General features: G+C 39.2%; 1 protein-coding gene across 1 annotated transcript in view; it reads left to right on the forward strand.

Moving 5' to 3' along the window:
• Positions 1-1,183: 1,183 nt before the first annotated feature.
• LOC137260630 (inactive phospholipase C-like protein 2) overlaps positions 1,184-19,480 on the forward strand; it is a 70,927-nt gene continuing 52,630 nt past the window's right edge. The window contains exons 1-4 of the mRNA XM_067798228.1: positions 1,184-1,262; positions 2,824-2,969; positions 7,843-7,909; positions 15,143-15,236. Coding sequence (XP_067654329.1) covers positions 7,865-7,909; positions 15,143-15,236 — 139 coding nt within the window. The 5' untranslated portion in view covers positions 1,184-1,262; positions 2,824-2,969; positions 7,843-7,864. The remainder of the gene's footprint in view (positions 1,263-2,823; positions 2,970-7,842; positions 7,910-15,142; positions 15,237-19,480) is intronic.

A 19,480-nucleotide genomic window follows, 5' to 3' on the forward strand; every position in this document is an offset into this window, starting at 1 on the left:
GAATGGAATGGCACATTTTGATCGCCCTGAACTATAAACGTGTTCTATTTGAAAAATAATTAATAATATAAATACCATCTCCCCCTCCCTCCCCCTCCCTTCAGAATGTGTTTCTCAATTTTCTGACAATCCAAATTAGCACTAAAATTATATTTTCGGAAAATGGGAGGTTTCCCTGTATGGGTTTTTATATCCACTGGTCACTATGCAGTAATAGGTCAGCGTTCATTCACCAAATTCACCCGGAAGCAGTCCTTTTTACCACCGATTCCACTGGGTGACTGCGCTTTCCCCTACCACATATCGAGGTCCAATAATACCATAATTCGAAATCCTGGCCAAAGGCTAGGAGAGATCGCCAGATTGGCATCTACGAATACAGCCATCCAGACTGGACACAGGAGGTGTCGAAATTGGTGCCACATCGGGTCTTTTTGAAAGAACTTCATCACCCCACTCTACACCCTTCCTCGTCGCATGGCTCAAACTACCAATCGCATTCCTTGCTAACCAAGCCTTGCGCCACACATCACCACTTCTTCGCACCAACCATCTTCTTTAATCTTTCCCAGCCAACCAAAACCAACCAGCTATACCAAAACCACAGTCACAGTCACATCAGGCACCAAAGGCTACACAAACAACAAAAACTACAAAAACATCCAAATTGATATATGAACAAACCACCCCATCCCTACATGCGTGTCGGTGTCGCTTTAATTCAGCTTCCATATATGGTCATGTTGTACTACGATACACCTCCATGTGGTCGCCTTATCCTATGCTCTGTACACCTCCATCAAGCCCTGCCCATGCAGTCAATGGCATGTTTTCACAACCTTCACCAAGTACGAGGCCAAAAACTTAACAGGCATATTTACCATTAAATCTGCGCATCTGCACCTCAAAATGATTTCATTTGCATTATTTTTTATTTTTTATTTTCATTAAAACCGTGTATATTTCAGGGGCTCAAGGAGCTCACTTTCCTTGTGGGCGTGGGCGTGGCAATAGCATGTATGCAATTCTCGTCTGAGACTCCATTCTTACAAGAACGGAAAAACCGCCATCAGCCACAGTGCTGCTTTGGCCTTTACGCCATATTTCCTCTCGCCACCCTCATTCTTTTCACCAAACTGGATAGGGAGAGAGCTGTTTTGGTGTGGGACCACAGTGCAGCACGGTTTCCGGGTCACGTGGGCCCGCCATGCAGCTTGTCATTTCAAACAGCTTATAGCTCTTTCCCAACCTCGCTCGACCAGGTAAGTCACCCTTAGGTCTTGTATGGAACGTTTCTAATAGCAATTTACACCAACAAATCTTCCACCATTGGCTTGTACCACTGACACTGCCGTCACAGTCAGGCAAGGCTGTCTTTACGTGCAGCTGCCAGCCTGTCTTTGACTGGCTCTGTATACCATGTCGGCCCAAAACAAGACGTATGTCATTATCATGCTTCTCTACCTGTTTTGTAAAGAGTTCTGCCCTTACCCCGCTTCTTTTTTTTAAAGTAAGAATAGCAATCCCGGTGATTTATTCCCCGATGTAATATTTCAAAAAGGGGCGCTGGTATAAATTTGGGGGTGGGGGAGGGGGGCGGGGGGTGGTTGGGGTGCTTAAGCGTTTAATCGTTTAATGGGGTTTTGTTTAGATGTTTGGGGATAATATTCAAAAAGTGAGGGGAGGGGCAGTGAGAAAACATTGAATGCCTTTCTCCTTCCACTTTGTCTCCTTATTTCTTCATCCAACTCTGCTTCGTCTGCCTCTTCTCGTCACCTGCAACTTCCTGTGAATTAACATGCTACTTTCATGCATCTAATGTTAGCATGGTTAGTGGTGTAAGCATTCAAGTGAACAACATAACTAACAATTTTAACTACGAATCTAACTAAGTCTGAAAGAAATGACGTCGCTTCTGGGAACCGAACCCGGGTGGTCTGGTCAAGAGTCCTCCGTCTTACCTGTACTACTGATATTGGTGACCAACTGAGCGGAACTTATTGTATTTAGCCGTTGGTTTTTAGGCTTACGCTTGGGTTGTATTATATTAATTAACTAGCTCATTGCAATGCAATTCATTGATACTGAGGTGCAGTTCGTAATTAATGGCTTGTGTGTCTTTGTTGTTATTGAGTGAGGCGAGGCAGAAAGTGGATTTTATATCTTAAAAAAAAAGAAAAATCTTCCCAAACGTGCAATGTGAGTGGTAATCTGCCCTCTTACCTCTCTGTCAAGTACCCTTTTAGCATTCTGGTGATTACTGTTAGTAGTCTTTTGAGAGAGAGTAGAGAGAGAAGATATCCATTATTAAGTACATAACAGGCAAAGTACCCTTTTAAATTTACTTTTTTTCATATATATTTGTTGGCATTGGCACACCCCCAGGGTGTCTCTCTACCAGTTGAAATGTAGTCAGAGATTTAAATGTTCGTTTAATCAAAGAAATTTGCTTTCCTCATTTCATTGATGCAGTTCAGGGCTTGCTTGAGCTGATGGTGATTCTGTTTCCCCCTGCCTGCCGTGGTCTGTGACAAGGTGTTGCTGCCATCACTTGGCCCTCTACCCTACTCTTGATTGTTGCATTTGGTTTATAAGTTGGCTGTATCATCAACATTTCTTTTTCTTATATGCCGTCTGTCATAACATGAAACATATTACAATGTTGATATATCTCTTAATTATATATGTGCTTCATATTAAAGTTATTCTGTTTGTAAATACTCACCCCTGTAAGTATCAGAATAATGTTCTTTCAAGTGTTAGAATAAGCCTCTTGCACTCTCAGCCAAATTACATGCACTTAGTAAACAGCCATTGTTGCAGTTTTCACCACCATAATCATGGTTGGAGGCAGGTGCTCCAAGACCACTGCAACATGTGTGCCAACATGTATGGAGTCAGACTCCAACACCGACGGCTCCAACATCATCCGTGCAGACAATCATGACTGACAGCAGGCTGTGACTCAGGTAAGTTTATTTCTGTCAATACACACCTGCAGTCTGTGCCAGAAGTCCCCTGCCCCAACAAGGGACCATCTTCGGTGTTAGAGGTAGATGACATCTGATTTACCCTCTAATGAGAACGCCAGTCAGAAATCCCACCACTACCTTTCAACAATCCCATAATGAGCAACCTTATATAAATCGCCATCAATATCTGTGATCCTAATTGCGGATATCCGCTGCGAAACAGAATTAAACTACCGAGGAAGTTATGAAATATCTTTCGTAATCGGAAGGCTTCATTTGTGCTCATGCTAAGGTTGAGTCCATATGACTCTCCCACCAGCAGTCTGTAGCCGATCAAATTATGTTCTTATGGTAATAGCTCCCACAGGAAATCTGACCACAAGGAGGGGATGAGATTCTATGACCCATGGCCTCAATCAACCAATTATTCAGTCAAAGTGTTTCTGATTTGACTTCATTCAGCTGAAAGACTCATATGGCCTGAGACAATTGTTTTCTTTGGTGATCATTACAAGGAAACTGTTACGAAATATCTGATTGAAAACAAATCAAATCAATTGAAAATCCAAACCAAATTAAAGAAAAATTCTTTAAGAAGAGAATTCTTTGAGTGTCTGATATTCAGTGCCCTGAATATCCAAACCAAATTAAAGAAGAAATCATTAAGAAGAGAATTTTTTGGGTGTCTAATATTCAGTGCCCTGTCCATAAACGCCCAAATGCATAGAATCCCATCTGATTATAGTTATTATAAACTGGGTAGCATGTAATCCATTCTCATCTAGGTACTGCATCAGTTATTGTGCTCTTTCTCTCTTTCTCCTTCTCCCTCTTTCTCACACCCCACCCCCTACAAGTGATGGGCACATGGAATTTACAAGTTCTTGCAGCTTCAGAATGTCGAGACATGAAGGTTGTAACTCACGCATAATCTTGCCACTGAAGACACACAGCAGTGGTTGCTGCAGACAGATGTGTGACTAGTCACCTGATATGTTTGCTAATTGTCTTGTCCAGATTATATATATATATATATATATATATATAGACGAAAGACATCTGTAAGGAGTTGTCGAAGGGTATTGTCAGTATCAGATCACTAAAGTCTGTGATTGGATTGGCAACATGCCAGTGCTCTTCACAATGTTCACAGTAAAAAGTTAAATGGCATTGTACCAATGAAAAGATTTACCTTACCCTAAGAATAATATTATGATGAGGCTTAATTCCCCCACCTTGCACCAGTTACCAGCATGTTTTTGCAGTTGAAGAGTAGATTTACCTTAAACTATCGCCTCTTATTCATATATTCCTACCATCCTACTAGATTTCTGATGGGTTTATTCTCATATCTAGACTAAAGCTAGTCTCTGAATATATTTGATTTTGATAGTAACAAATGACCCGTGACATGATAGATTCTGAACCTGTGGAAACCTGGACTTTCTTCATTTTGATCTTTAGCATTGCAGGGAGGGCAAGTTAGTAGGTGAAAATATGTGGCTCAGGGACTGTGAGACAGACTAACCTACATCCAGCCACAGTCAAAGATGGAGGATGAGGCTAAGGAGGTAGACAGACAATAGGTTCAGCAATAATGAAAATAATAATTCTGTTTATAATGTGCTAGATTCCATTCATCATGTGAATGGTGTTGCACTAGTGTTATCGAGTCTTTGCATCGGTGTGTGATTTGTCTATCAACAAAAAGGACCAATGGGTGAGAAATTTATTCCCTTATTATCCCCCTGCCATGTGATGCGGGGGGATATAGTCGATGCCTCCCTCGTCTGTCTGTCTGTCTGTCTGTCTGTCCATCCGTCCGTCCGTCCGTCCGTCCGTCATCATTTTGTTTCCGGAGCATAACTCAGAAATCGTTCAATATTTTTAGATCAAACTTGATAGATATAATGATCTCAACCTATGGTTGTGCCTTTTGCTATTTACAGAGTTTTGGGCACTTTTATTATTTTTGGTTTTCCATGGAACATTTGGGTGTTAGTCTAATGGTGGGGTGGGCTTCGTTTCCGTTTCAAAAACCGTTAAATATTTTTCTGCAAAACTTTCTAGATATACCAAGGAGAACCTAAAGTGGTGCCTTATGCTGTTTACAGGTTATTGTGATTTATTATTTTTTCGTTTTCCATGGAAACGTTTCAGTCTTAGTCTCAAACGTGAGAGGTGTGTTTCGTTTCTGGAGCACAGCTCAAAAACTTCCCAATATGTGTCAGCAAAACCTGGTAGATATGTGTTGCACACCCTACAGTGGTGCCTTTTGCTATTTCCAGGTTTTTGTGATATATCATTTTCTGGGTTTCCATGGAAACGCTTCGGACTTAGTCTGAAATTGGAGGGATGGGTTTCGTTTCCACAGCAGAACTAAAAAACTTCTTAATATCTTTAGGCAAAGCTTGCCAGATATTTGAGGCAGACCTTAAAGTGGTGCCTTTTGCTGTTTGCAGATTTTTGTGATTTATCATTTTCCCATTTTCCATGGCAATGATTCTGACTTCTATATCTTGGCAGATATATGAGACAGATCTTGAAGTGGTGCCTTTTGATTTTTACAGATATATGGCATTTATATTTTTCATGATTTCCATGGAAACGATTCAAACTTAGTCTGAAAAAATAAACGTTAAGTAACTGTCAGATCATTTGTCCTTTCAAATATTTTGGGAGCCAGGGGGATATGTCATCTTCTGATGACTCCAATTGGTTGAGTCCAATCCAGGATTCGAACTTGCACCCTCAGAGTCTTGCACCTAATCGCCAGCAGGGTTTGAATCCCAGATGGGACTCAACCAAAAAAGTACTAGAAGTTGTACTTTACTAAGAAAGTGAAATCCCAAATATGACATATCTTGCATTTGACCGCTTTCTAAATGGCATTGTGTAGTTGTGCCTATTTGATATAGAGTGAGTGTTTTTAGAACATATTTCAAACAGTATACCCATATGAACAATCATTTTAGAATACAAATGAAGTTCAGTAGAGGATCAGGTAGCGCTGGGGTTGATTGGCTATAGTAATTCTTTAATTTTGGTATCATTGTGGTATTGCTGAAATATCATGTGTGGCAGCTTGTTGCCTCCCCTGCACAGCCTTGAAATATAACAAGCAGTTTCATGGTGATAATCATTTTAATCCACTGAAATACTTTTCATGTTGTTGGATTGACTGGTTAGTTGGTGTTGAGTGAGATTACTCATTTCCCTGGAGGGAAATGTTTTTGAAATATGTTAATGTTGGTTGAAATTTGATTTTTTAAATGTTCCTAATTTGGAAAATTTGGATAAAATGGGATTTTTAAATTCAAGGAAGGAATTTACAGTTTCATATGCTGTAGACTTAAGATCAGCAGATACCATCGTAATAACGTCGTCAGAGTTGTCCTAGGTAAATCCTTTTGGGGATGATCATTTACTGATGGGCCATCTAATTTTGAGTGAGTGGGTTTAGTTTTTCACTGCTATCAGCAAAATTCCAACAGTATCTTTGATATGTTGTGGCATATGCCATATTTCTTTTATTGTGGAAGGGAAGGCTAAACTGGCAGGTCATACATACCAACAGACCAAAGATCATAGTATTTTTCAACCAATGTCAGCAGATCCTGGCATGGCTAGGGAGAGTAATTCTGTACAGTGAATTGTAGTGCCAAATGGGACATTCTTGCACACACAGGAATAGAGAGAGAATGAAAGTGTTGGTTTAATGAGATCACTTTTGGACCAGTGTTGCCATGGAATCACTTTTAGTTGCTTTCACTAGAAACATCAATGACATGGAATTTAACAGATTCACAAAATGACACATTCTGATCCAAAATTCTCAAAATCAACATCATCGTTTCATCGTGCTCAAGCCATGGCTTTGGGAGAATTATGTTTACAGTAAAGTGTTGTAAGTGTAGAGTTGCGAGATATATTTTAAACTGAAGCTTCATTTTTGCTTCATTTAAGTTTGTTTATGAATTCTTTGATTTGTACGGCAGCTGTCTCATGTGTTGAGATAATTGAGTTAAAGAAAATATTTTTTTGTCATGATTTGAGCTTTTTCAGCAGTGTGACCATCACAATTTCTTTGGTGTTAATGTATATACCCAGCTCTGCCAGAAGGCTGTGTAATGAAATGTGGATTATATTCTTGATCAGTCTGTGATTGATTGTTGTAGAGAAAAAACTTTTTCTTTATTACTTGGTTTATGGATTGTTTTCACAACACCGCAGGGTTGATGGTTGACATTGAAATAAAGTAAGATTCGAATAATGTCTCTTCAAAGAAATGTTCGTTTGATGTTAAAAAGAAAGAAGACAAATCTTTTTTTTTTTCGGTATGGAGTCAAAGCCTTCCATCACATTACTTCCCCAAACCGGTTCACTTTTTCCATGATCTAACTGAAAGTCAAGCCAACATTGGTTACAGACTGTGTCCAGTGTAAACAACTCAAAGTAAGTTGTTGAGTGGGTGAAGGAGTTTGATTTTACGCATCTGTTAGCAATATATCAGCAATATCAACGTGGGTGACACCAGAAATGGACTTCACACATTGTACTTTGTGGTGAATTGAACCTAGGTCTTCAGTGAAAACAAGTAACAAGTAAAAGCTTTATCCACGCGGCTGTAACAACCCCAGCTGATGTATGCCATTGCAACCTAGTTGTGTAGATCAGTTACCATGATGTCAACTGGAATCTTCTTCAGACTCAATCATTTACATTCCACCTTCTTATAGCTAGAATATTGCTGTATGCTGCTGAAACAAGGAATCCTGGAATGGTGATTGTTGTCAAACCCCGTGATTAGTGGGATGCATTTGTGTAATATCAGCTGATGTGGAGTAATAATCGCTCTGTTTGTTTTCAGGTATGCAAGCAATGCAGATTACATGTCTACTGATGACCTGTTGCTATTTTTAGAAGCCGAACAAGGGGTAAGTATTTGTCCTGCTATCAGGTCAATGGCCTGGGCCCCTTTTCACAAAACTAGCGTAGCACTTTAACCGTCGTAACTCGTATACATGGCCCCATCTCAAAAAACGATCATTGCTCTAAGGTCATCACAGCCCCTATACTTCGATATGGACTTGTGACAGTTGTAATACTACGATCACTTTGTGAAATGTGCTCAAAATCCCTTAAAGCTATTGTAAGCCTATGTTAGAGTATGGGAAGTCTGATTGCCATTGAGATAGCTTTGTGTAGCAGGGCCCAGTTGTTTGAGTGTGGAGTCATGATGGTCTCTACTGCTGACCACAATGCCATTGGGGCTGTTCCAGAAGCATGGGGGGGCATATTGAAGAATTTCACCAATGTGGCTGAAGTTCTGGACAGTACTGAGCTGACACCTGCATCATCCTGTAAGTGGTCTCTGGCGAACCAGAGCCGGACCTGCTCACTGTGTGTGTGATCTGGCATTAGTGTGTTGCATTGTGTGATGACACCATGTTATTGTCCACAAGGCATGGTCACAATTCCAGTGTACAACTGGGTGGATCAACAACAAGTTACACCTTTTGCTTTGTTTGACAGAAGACATGAAAGTTTGCACCAAATTGCATACAATAAGTTCAGATTCATGCAGGAATTGTTAACATCAGCAATCTCACCAAATGGCCAGCCTGAATCATGCTCATGCAACTTATTGTACAACAATACCGAGATGAAATTTGGAGATCCATGCTGCCTGTACATCTGTGTGTAAACTTATAACTCATAAATGATTTCATTCTCTTTGGATCTCTGCAGAATATCTATACAGGTCATGTGCATGCAGTATGTGGATACAAAAACATTTTCAAAAAAAAGGAAGTATACATTAAGGGAATAATATTTTTTGTTCTCCAAAAGTAAACATGTGTAGGAACTGTATAATTCCGATAGCCAATCAATACTTCTTGAGACAGCTCCCTATTTAACCAGGAACTTGCTGTAGGCATGCGGAGCTGCCAACAGTTCACCACCGTTTGTGTCCAACAGAGTAGTTTTTTTGTAGGAAACCCTCGTTTGGCTGTCTAATGCTGTTTTGAGCTGAGAGACAAACCATGAAACAGAGGAATGTGTTGGGCAGCAGTTACCAGATTATGAATGAAATGAGAAACTACATTTTACCTGTGTTCTTGAGAGTCAGAGACTAAGTCCAAAGTTGTGAGCTTAAGAAATAGTCAGCATTTCATTAAAATGTGAACAGTTGCTGATTTGACACTTTGAGGTGTTTGTGTTTATAGTCAGCCGTTGTTTTTAGCTCTTTGATGTACAGGTTTTATTAATTGAAGGTGTTCCTTCACTACTTCCATAGTTTTCTTTAACATGAATCAGCCATTTATTTTTATTTCCGAGTATGCTCTTCATTGGTTAGTAAGAAAATAATTTTCAGCTATGAGCGAGGACCTTTCAAGGCTGTATTTCCTCTGTGAGTTTCAAGACTACTAAAACATGGCAACTTCCATGCCACTCTTGGCCATACATCATCCACATAACAGAATCTGTATCTCTCATACTACAGTGTATTGATACTTCTTGAAAATGGAATTTGTGAATTAGTGATGTAGTGATTGTCATTTTGCCACCTTAAACAGAATAGATGCTACGCCTCTAACAAATATGGTTTTAATGGAACAAATTTACCATGAATTGCTTTACACATCATGGAATTTGGTCATATGAGGCCCAGTCTTCATCAGCTGAATAATGTCAATAAGTACGACTTTCATTCAGTCCTTGAACGTTTCCTTTTTCTGGATGCTGTTGGAAGTTTACTCATGAAATGCATTCGACCAAGAGAAATATTATTGAATCCATCATGAACCACTATGCCGTGCAGCTATGTGTATCCAAGACTTACTTGTGTACTGTTCCACTCCAACAATCATATCAACCATATTTCTTAAATGAACTCAAGTTTGACATCCTGCATTAGCTGCATCGTCTCCCATCTGATCACTTACAGGACCAAGTGTATTGGAACGTTGTCGGGTAGACCCAATAACTCATTCGTTGTGCAAGTCAGACAAACTGACTGAGCTGTATTGGTTCTTCAGATCAAAGTCTTGCATGTCCTGCAGTCTTCGGTAATACACTTGAGCTGGATAGCTTTAATCAAGGACATGGTTTGGGAGAATAGCTTCCTTCAAACTGGTCACAATCTGCTCATCTTGAGGGCATATTACTTGTACTGTTGGCTTTCATCATCACGCAGACTCATCACTTCTTTTAGTGGAGGAATCTGGAAATTAAACGCCTTGAGTATGTCAAGAATCTTTGAAAATGAAGAGAAATACTTGAAATACGAACTAGTTTGTCGTATGTCTATCATCTATACAATTCTTTTGAGTTTGAGGTGGGGGAGGAAGGGGTCCTGAGAGTAGTTTCTTTGCTGTCCACAGATTATGTCCAAGTGCATTTGCACTATGAATCTAGTGTGACAGTGTGATGTAGAGATACTGGGTTGGAAATAGCTTCAGGAAGTCACGATTGGTGATAGAACATGATTCCAGCAGTGATAATGTGCCTTCGTTTTTGGTAGATGTGTACTTTTGTTTGCTCCAGTTATGCATGTTTTGCATTTGCCAGATGATTCATGAACTGTCATAAAAATTGGATGCATGTGTTTTTCCCATTATTTCAGAATAATTGAAAGACAGGCATACTGCGTTTTCAACACTCACATAGACTACCTGATAACTTAACTGAATTGAACACTTGAGACCTTCCACCTGCATGCAGTTTTAAATGTTTAATTTACTCTACATGTAATCTTGAAATACACTGAAAACACTCCATTCTGCCATGTCTAAATGAACTCACAGGAGTGAAGTGGTTTGTTAAGTGTGGGTGGTTCTGAAATGGTCTGTTTTTCCTCACATGGCTGTACTGTTCCACAGATACAACAAACCATGAAAGTGTTTACTATTCTAATTTTTCAAACGTTTATAAAGAGACGTCAAATGCATCGCTGGAAGGTTTTGTAAAGTGCTCTATGTCACTTTTATGATGTCATGTCACTACTATGACGTCGGGCTGGTGGGGTAGCCTAATGGTTAAGGTGTTAGCTTGGTATGCCGAAGACCCATGTTGATTCCCATCATGGGCACAAGTTGTGAAGACCATTTTTGGTGTGCTCCCACAGTGTTTTGGTGCCTTTTGCTATGTTCAGGTTTTTGCCATATATAATTTTCTGGGTTTCCATGGAAACATTTCGGACTTAGTCTCAAAATGGAGGGATGGGCTTCGTTTCTGGAGCACAACTCAAAACCTTCTAAATATCTTTCTGCAAAACTTGGCAGATATGTAGGGGAGACCCTAAAGTGGTGCCTTTTACTATTTACTGACTTTTGTCTTCACTTTCCAAGTTTCCATGGAAACGATTTTGACTTAGTCTCAAAATGGAGTGATGGACTTTGCTTCAGGAGCACAACTCGAAAACTATTCAATATCTTACAGCAAAACTTGGCAGATATGCAAGGCAGACCACAAAGTGGTGCCTTTTGCTATTTACAATATTTTGGCACTTACATTTTTCCATGTTTCCATGAAACCAATTCTGACTTAGTCTCAAAATGGAGGGATGGGCTTCATTTCCAGAGCACAACTCGAAAACCATTTGATATCTTTCAACAGATCTTGGCAGATATATGAGACAGATCTTGAAGTGGTGCCTATTGCTGTACATCAAGTAACTGTCAGATGATTTGTCCTTTCAAATATGTGGGGGCCGGGGTGATATGCCATCTTCTGATGACTCTTGAGTTCAGTGGATTTATGTGGACCCAATTATGTGTAAATCCTTCAAAGCTGACTCAACGTGAACTGACCGGGTTGACCATTCACTCCAAGGTGGGACTGTCTGCCCACAATAACCAGCTTCACGCAACTGAACAGTCATGCCAATTAATATTGAGAGAGCAGCAAACACGCATGATATTAAAACCTTCTGCAGACATCACCCTTCACTGTTTGATGTCAGCTTTAGCTTCATGTTTTACCAGCAGATATTATTGCAGGAAAACACTGCTGCATTTTAGGGCCAGAAAATACATTGAGGATATATTTAGAAAATCAATTATGAAGCAATGTAGATGAGCTTCATTGAAGACGTCAGTTTTATCTACTTGCAGATGTAGCATGGTGATTAATATAAATGTCGATTCTTCGAATGTCAGGTGATGGAAAAGAGGATCATTTTGTGCTTCTTTACTTTGGCCACAATAAATCACTTGGTAGATTTTCATCCAGTTTGTAGGCATGAGCCCTCATGTTTTTTATGTTTTGCCGTTTTTAAACAAGGTGTTCCCTGTTTCTTTGGACAGTAAGGATGTGATTCGGATACATCTGGAATATTTGATGGTTTTGTTGTCAGGTATGGTGGTTATTAAATTGTGTGAGGTAGAGTGTTTGATAGTCAGGCAGATGAGGATTATTACCATAGTCATCACTGTAATTGCCGTCCACTTGAAAAACATCCACCTGGTGTAGTTTTCCTGTGTTATACCTCAGGTTAACGATAAGTTTAATGTTTCTATATTTATCAAGTAGGAATTTTTTTCAGGATTGACTCTGTCTTACTTAAAAGTAGCAGTAACTTCTCTTATTGAGCAAGATTCTGAGCATCATAGGTCATTGAATCGTATCTGACTTGACTGCCTCCATGGTGTAGTGATTAATAGTCTGTCCGGAGAGGAAGATTGCAGGTTCAGTCCCCAGCCACATGATATCAAAAGATGTTAAAATATGGTACTTGTTGTTTCCTGCTTAGCGCTTGGCATTTATGGATAAAACAAAGTCGGCTCAGTGTCAGCATAATGTGTCTTGAGTGGAATATCCATGTGTAACTGTGGCATGGTTTGTTAGTGATCTAGTGCACGCACACAGACACACACACACAGACACACACACACGCACACACACACACGCACACACACACACACAGCTGAAGTCCTGCCTAGGAGAAAAAGCCACACATATACACATGCATGCATGTTGTCATGTGAGTAAAACATATTCTTAAGTACGATGTTAAACCCCATCAGTCTTTGATGTACTTTGTATAGATTACTTTAGCGATTTAGGAAAAAGAAACAACTAGGAAACTATAGCTAAAGCTCATAGTTCACTTTAAACTATATATTTGTTGAAGACATTGTATACTTTTAAGTCTTCTGTGAACACCTTTCTTTTATATCAGACATCTGTTAACATATTGAATATCTTGAACTTAAAGTAGATCTTTTTACCCTCTTACTTGACTGAACTAAGCAGCCATGTTATTAATGAAATGTAACTATAAATTATGTTGGATATTTTTATCACTTTACCAAAACATTTACTGCTAGTGAAAATCTGTAAGCTATAAATTTGATTGGACTTCAAAGTGAGGGTTGAAGAGAAAGGACATATATGTCCCTGTGGCATCCGGGGGTTCAGCAACACACATTCAACAAAACAAGCAGAACAGCTCTAACTGGACCAAGTATAGGTTTGTCTTGGACCATGTCTCTTTGAAAATACCTTCATTTGTTCTTTGTTGTTAGAGTCCTGAAGATATTTTGATGTTTTGTATAGTGATCCCTAAAATCTCTGTCATTATTTAGGGTGCTGTGATAAGTACTTTTATGCTGAATTTAGGTCACTATGGCGATTTTGAAAATCTTTGAAATATCCAACTGTGTAAAATGGTCAATCTGATTTTTCCAATCACACAAAGTAACCATTTGAAATTCATTCCATTTGTTGGATCGTGATAAATGGAAGCAACCTGCCAAATCTGAAACATTTATCAACTTCGTGATGAGGGTGTAATTTGTTTTTCAATTCACGAACAAAATCTACAGCTGCAGCATCAGCTTCAGTTGATAATGGTCGGTACTCAATATGCCAGTGCTTTGTATTTTAATCCAGAATCGAGGTGTTCCTTAACATTGATGATATGTAAATCAAGAATGTAATTAAGTGTGGCTAGTTTTTATAGCAGCCAAACCCTGTGGTGATAAATAATGCATACAATTAATTGTGTGACTCTGAAATCCTGAAGTGCCATAAAGTGAGAAATGTGCTGGAGAGAATATTTACATTAATGTCTGGCTTAATAGGCAAGGGAAATCATTCTGTTTAATGGGGGTTAATCCCTTGTACTGGCCTCCAAAACCCTTCATAGTTGCTGAAGAATTAATCAGGGCTATTTAAGAAGCAATAAATCACTGGCTTGTAGAAGGTTTAAATTTGATCACAGTGATAGTGTCTGTGTAAAGTCTTTACCATACATTATGTTTTATTTTAGTCATAATTAATGTATTATTGTATCAGTTACACTCATTTCATTTACTATGGCATTTGACATCTTGGGAAGATAGAAGGCAGAGTGGAAGTTTCTGTTCATAATTGGGACATGAGGTAGCCTAGTGGTTCACGTCTTTGCTCTTCATGCCAAAGACCCAGGTTTTATTCCCCTCCCATGGACAGAGTATCAAGCCCATTTCTAGTGTCTCCTGGCATGATATCGCTGGTATCTAAAAGTGGCATAAAATGCAGTTGAGAGTTTCTTTCCATGTTGCCAGGAACTGCTATTCCTGGATGGAATCTGGGTTTGGCCTTGTTTTTGGTCTTTCTGTTTGTCACACCATACACATGTTAAACGGTTTCCTTATGATGATAAACAGCTAAGAGCTGCATCAATTTGATATTTCCTCCCATTTTAATCTTGTGAAATGAGTGAAGTATTGTTTAAAGTGGTGTAGTAACCAAGTGAGTCACTTGCATGTTTCCAGTGAGTCAAAATAGAAAAGGTCTAAGGTCAGAGAAAGAATGCAACTTAACCGGAAACTTAACTAACCCAGATCTTATGGCGAGAAAGAACACTTCCTATTTTGCCAGAAATTCTGCATCCCTTTTTCAAAGCTGGTGTTGTAGTCGAGTGATTAAAGTGTTTGTATCGCTATAGACCCAGGTTCGATGCCCACATGGATGCTATGTGTTAAGCCCATTTCTGGTGTCAGTGTCCCTCACTGTCAAACGCTTATGCTCTGATATCATAAGTTGTATGCCTCTCATGAAGGTTATACGATCTGATGTATGTCTTTTTGTTGCCGTGTTACCGGAGTAGGTAGGTGAGAGATGGTCTTGTAACTCAAGAGCTCTTACACCGACTAAATTTTGTTTTTTTCTTGTTACAGATGCAAAGAGTTACCAAAGATAAATGTCTGGATATCATCAACAAATTTGAACCTTCAAAAGAAGGACGAAGGAAAGGCCAACTTGGCATTGATGGTAAGTCCATTTTCTGATCAGAGTTAGTAGTGATGTGTGGTCCCTGGTATATTGAGACTTCTGAACACATAGCTCAGAAACATCATTTCATCCATCCATCCACACAGACACATCCCACCACCACCACCAATACCACTACACCCTATACTAATAGTCCCAGTAGTTTCTCTCGATGTGTTGTATGGCCACTTTTTGTCAATAAATATTCACAAAGTGGCCAACCATTCCCTAGTTTTTACCAGCATGTTTTCCTTCCACTTGTTGCTAACACAGTCCACACCACCTCCTTGACTCCAGAACCTTGAAGATAATTCTTGCTATGTCACTGCATCAGTTTCACTTCCAACTGAAATAAGATCTGGCAACTTAGCAAGAGACAGTGGCCTTCGCGTTACACAACCAGGGACATTTCTCAGTCCAGGTTATTGCTTCAACCTTTAATGCTACCTTTGCACATTATTTATGGCTGGATCCTGATTCAGTATTTCCTGCGGAATTTAAAACAGTTGTCTTGTACTTGCATCAGAAACTCGCCCCCATAAAGAGAGAGAACAATTGTTCTAGATTCTATGATTCTATGACATGGATGAAGAAGAAAGATTACACAACTTTTTGTTACATGATTCAAATTGTATCTGCCTGTATCTACATCTGTTAATACTGACAAAGTTATGTCACCATTGTTTGTTATCTGTGTAAACGCATTGTGTAAGTCTACGAGCTGATGATCTGTGATAGCTTTGAGCTGTTGGTGATGACAAATTATCACCCTGTAACTGGGTTGCCTCAGTTGGTGATGGCAACATTGTCACTTAGAAGGTCACTGTTGACAGAGCCATGGTGTTCCAAGTGGATGTAGGTGACATTGAGCGACAAGTTGATGTCTTTTTACCAGCCCTTGGTGCCAGAGCTAATTTCAAATGACGTGATGGTGGTATTTTATTGATTCTCTCAGCTAATTTCAGATGCTGAATTATGGTGTTGAGTAGGGTTAGCATTCAGTTGGCGATGATGAAGTTGATATTGAAGGAGATGTAGTCGTCATGGTTGCTGATTTTGGTACCCCACTTTTTTAATATCATAGGTATCTTCTGCAGATTCGCATGTCTGCTTGTATCTGTAATCATCATGTTTTAAGAAAGTTTCTTCAGACTTTATAACTCACATTTACAGTTTATCTTGTCTGCAATTATGTTGGGAGAGAAATTTATTCATTCCAAATTGTTCGTGATCTCTTATCTCAAGTGGCATGCGGTACTAGAAGGACTGGAAATGCTTATCCTTTTGAAGGATTGGGATAGAAAACTTTGACAATGGCCATTTTCAGGATTATTCACCGTTTTTCTGAATATGGCATGGGCCACTGCCCATGTATCAATAGTAAACTTCAGAATTTGAACGGGCCATTTCTTATTCTAATGTGCAAAATGGCCCATGGACCCTGCCTATCCCAATTCCTGCATTCATCTAATTTTCACTTCTCTTTTGCCCTATTGTATTCCCAGTGGATCTGTTTTGCAGGATAAAAGACACTCGGCATTCTCTGGTGTTCTTTTGTGTTTAATATTTTGTTATTCAGATGTATTTAATAATCCTGAAGCCCATTTCTGGTGTCCTTCACTGTGATATTGCTAAAATCGGCATAAAGCCAAACTCGCTCACGTTTAGGAATCTCTTAGAAATATCTGCCAAACGAGCTCCTCTGCCACATCACATCATATTCTCACAGTGATTCTCCTTTGTTCACACGGCTGTTGAACATTTTTCAGTGCCTGGGATAGTCTAGTTGAATGGGATGACATATTTTTGTCAACTTGTACATTTTTTCTCTCATACATATTGTGACAGTGCAAGTGTATGCTAATACTTCATTCAATAAAGCTTGTAGTATGTTATCTGGAACAATTTCAGTGAATCAGATCAATGAAAAAAAAGATATTTCAAGGTTTAGAGGTAGCAATAAGTACAAGACAGTCTGCATACTTTGTGTAAACAGATTTCAGCAAAGTGGGCAAGCCTTTTAAATTGTAAGTTCTGTAAATGCTGATACATTTTGAAGTATAAAAACGTCAACAATAACACATGTGCACAAGATGCCAATTATATATCTCAATAAATGCAAAAACACTTTCAAGTAAACTCCTGCTTGTAAATACTTCAACAATGATACGTCACTAATTTAATGCTTAACACCAGCTACATCATTAGTCGGCATAGCAAGCTTAAAAGCAACACAAAAAGCTTCGCGAGCTGATTAATTGCCTCAAAATTACTTGTGATATATTTGTGCCAGAATAACTGCAATTTTCAGCAATTGATATCAATATGGTTCCATCTACATACAATAACGGCGTCAATATAGGCATCATGTACATTAGTGCCACAACACATCTGAAATGTTTGAGTAAATTTGTTCCAAATGATAACCTCAATCATCTTTAATAAGCTGATGCAGCCGGTGGTGTGCTTACTCTACCTCCTTCACTGGGAAGATGCATCTGATGCATCATCAAATGGATGTTTGATTTCTGTATAGAAAGGGCAAACAACCCAAGAAAGGGCAGTCCACTTTTTCTCTACACCGTCTCTGGTAGAAGCCGCCAATTGAAGACCCATGTGGCTGTCATGATTAGTTCTGTGATGGGATATTGCCATAGGTTCGACATATTTGTGATGAAATGTGTGCTGATATTGGAGCAGGGGTAAATACATCTCAAATAGGTCGTAACAGTCCTTGGAATTGATTTGATGTTGCTGGATGAAAGTTAATGTGCTGTAGATCTCACACTATTGGTTGAACTGTCGTGAAATGTATGAACCAGAGTGTGGAAAGATGGATGGCAGGAGAAGAAGAATCATAGATTGCTTTTCAAATAATTCAGTGGTTGTAATGAAAGGAAAGAACTGTAACGTGAGTTTAACTTTGTTTAGCCGGTGGTGTGGATAAGAGAGGTCCTATTTCTCGATGTGGAAAAGCTGTTCTTAGGTTGAACTTTTGTATGAATAAGAGAAGATGATTTGTGTATAGAAATTGATATGGTGTACATATTTGAACGGGTGCATGACACTCCAAATACACTAAATTTTGTATCCATTTGATAGAAAGAAATTGCAGGATTAAAGTTTTGCGGTAATTGATTTTAGTCAAGAACACTACAGTTCATAAGTCATTAATAGATAGCATGAATGATGTGACTGACAGGGGTTTCGTAATGGCTGAAAACATCAGTTTCAGCTTCAAAGGAACTAATCAACATCAGTTAACCCACATCAGAAAGGTCACTGGGACCAATCATTGTGTGCTGTGACCAAGCCAGACTTCCGGGTAGTGACCAGAATATTCATGAAGCAGGTTTCACGGTTGATGCCATGGTCTGTCTGTTACTGTGGGGAAAGAATGTGTGTGACCTTTGTACTAATCATAAACAATGAAGATTGGTGACATGAAGTTTGTTCTCAACTCTTGTTGCCTCTACCTATGTTGGCTTGTTGAAAGCTTGTTGTCTGCAGGTTTTGGAAATTTATGAAACAGCAGAATTTATAGATCCATTTGGGCAAGTGTGAAAAGTTTGAAGGTAGGAATGTTTTATGTAGAAGGGCATCTGCCTGATGATTTTGATAAGTTAATAGCTGTGCTGGACATGTCCAACATCCCAGATTTCATTTGTGTGGACCGACAACCAGACAGAGCAGTGTAGGACTGGCAGCTGTCAGATATTCGTATCATGTACATGATTGTTGCTGACCCGTTAGAATCACCTGTCTGCCTGGTGCCAGTCTCACTGCTCATGATGTCATGGTCTATCAATATATCTGTTTATTAGGATATGAAGATATGTGTGGTTTGGCATCTTGTGTAAAGGATAAGAGACAGCAAAATATGTGATGTTGATAAATTTCTAAATTTGAACAAGTAAGCTAAATCTTGTCAAACATTAATCCTCAGTGACTGATTAAATTCTAATCCATGTACAGTGAAAAGCACTTCAGTCAGTTACTATTCTCCATGAAAATGTCCAGTTTAAGAAATGTATGGATGTAGCCTGTCATCATGGAAGACAGTGAGGATTCCTGATGAACGGGATTCTGCTGTACGTGTTTCAGTCTGCTGTGTGAGTCCAAGTCTCTCTTGTAGACAGGGTGGTATGTAAGAGTAGCCTAGTGGTTACAGGGATCGCTCATCATGTTGAAGATCCTGTTTAGATTCTCCACGTGGGTACAACATGTGAAATCCATTTTGGTGT

This window comes from Haliotis asinina, chromosome 14 (assembly GCF_037392515.1).
Source record: "Haliotis asinina isolate JCU_RB_2024 chromosome 14, JCU_Hal_asi_v2, whole genome shotgun sequence".
Classification (NCBI taxonomy): Eukaryota; Metazoa; Mollusca; class Gastropoda; order Lepetellida; family Haliotidae; genus Haliotis; species Haliotis asinina.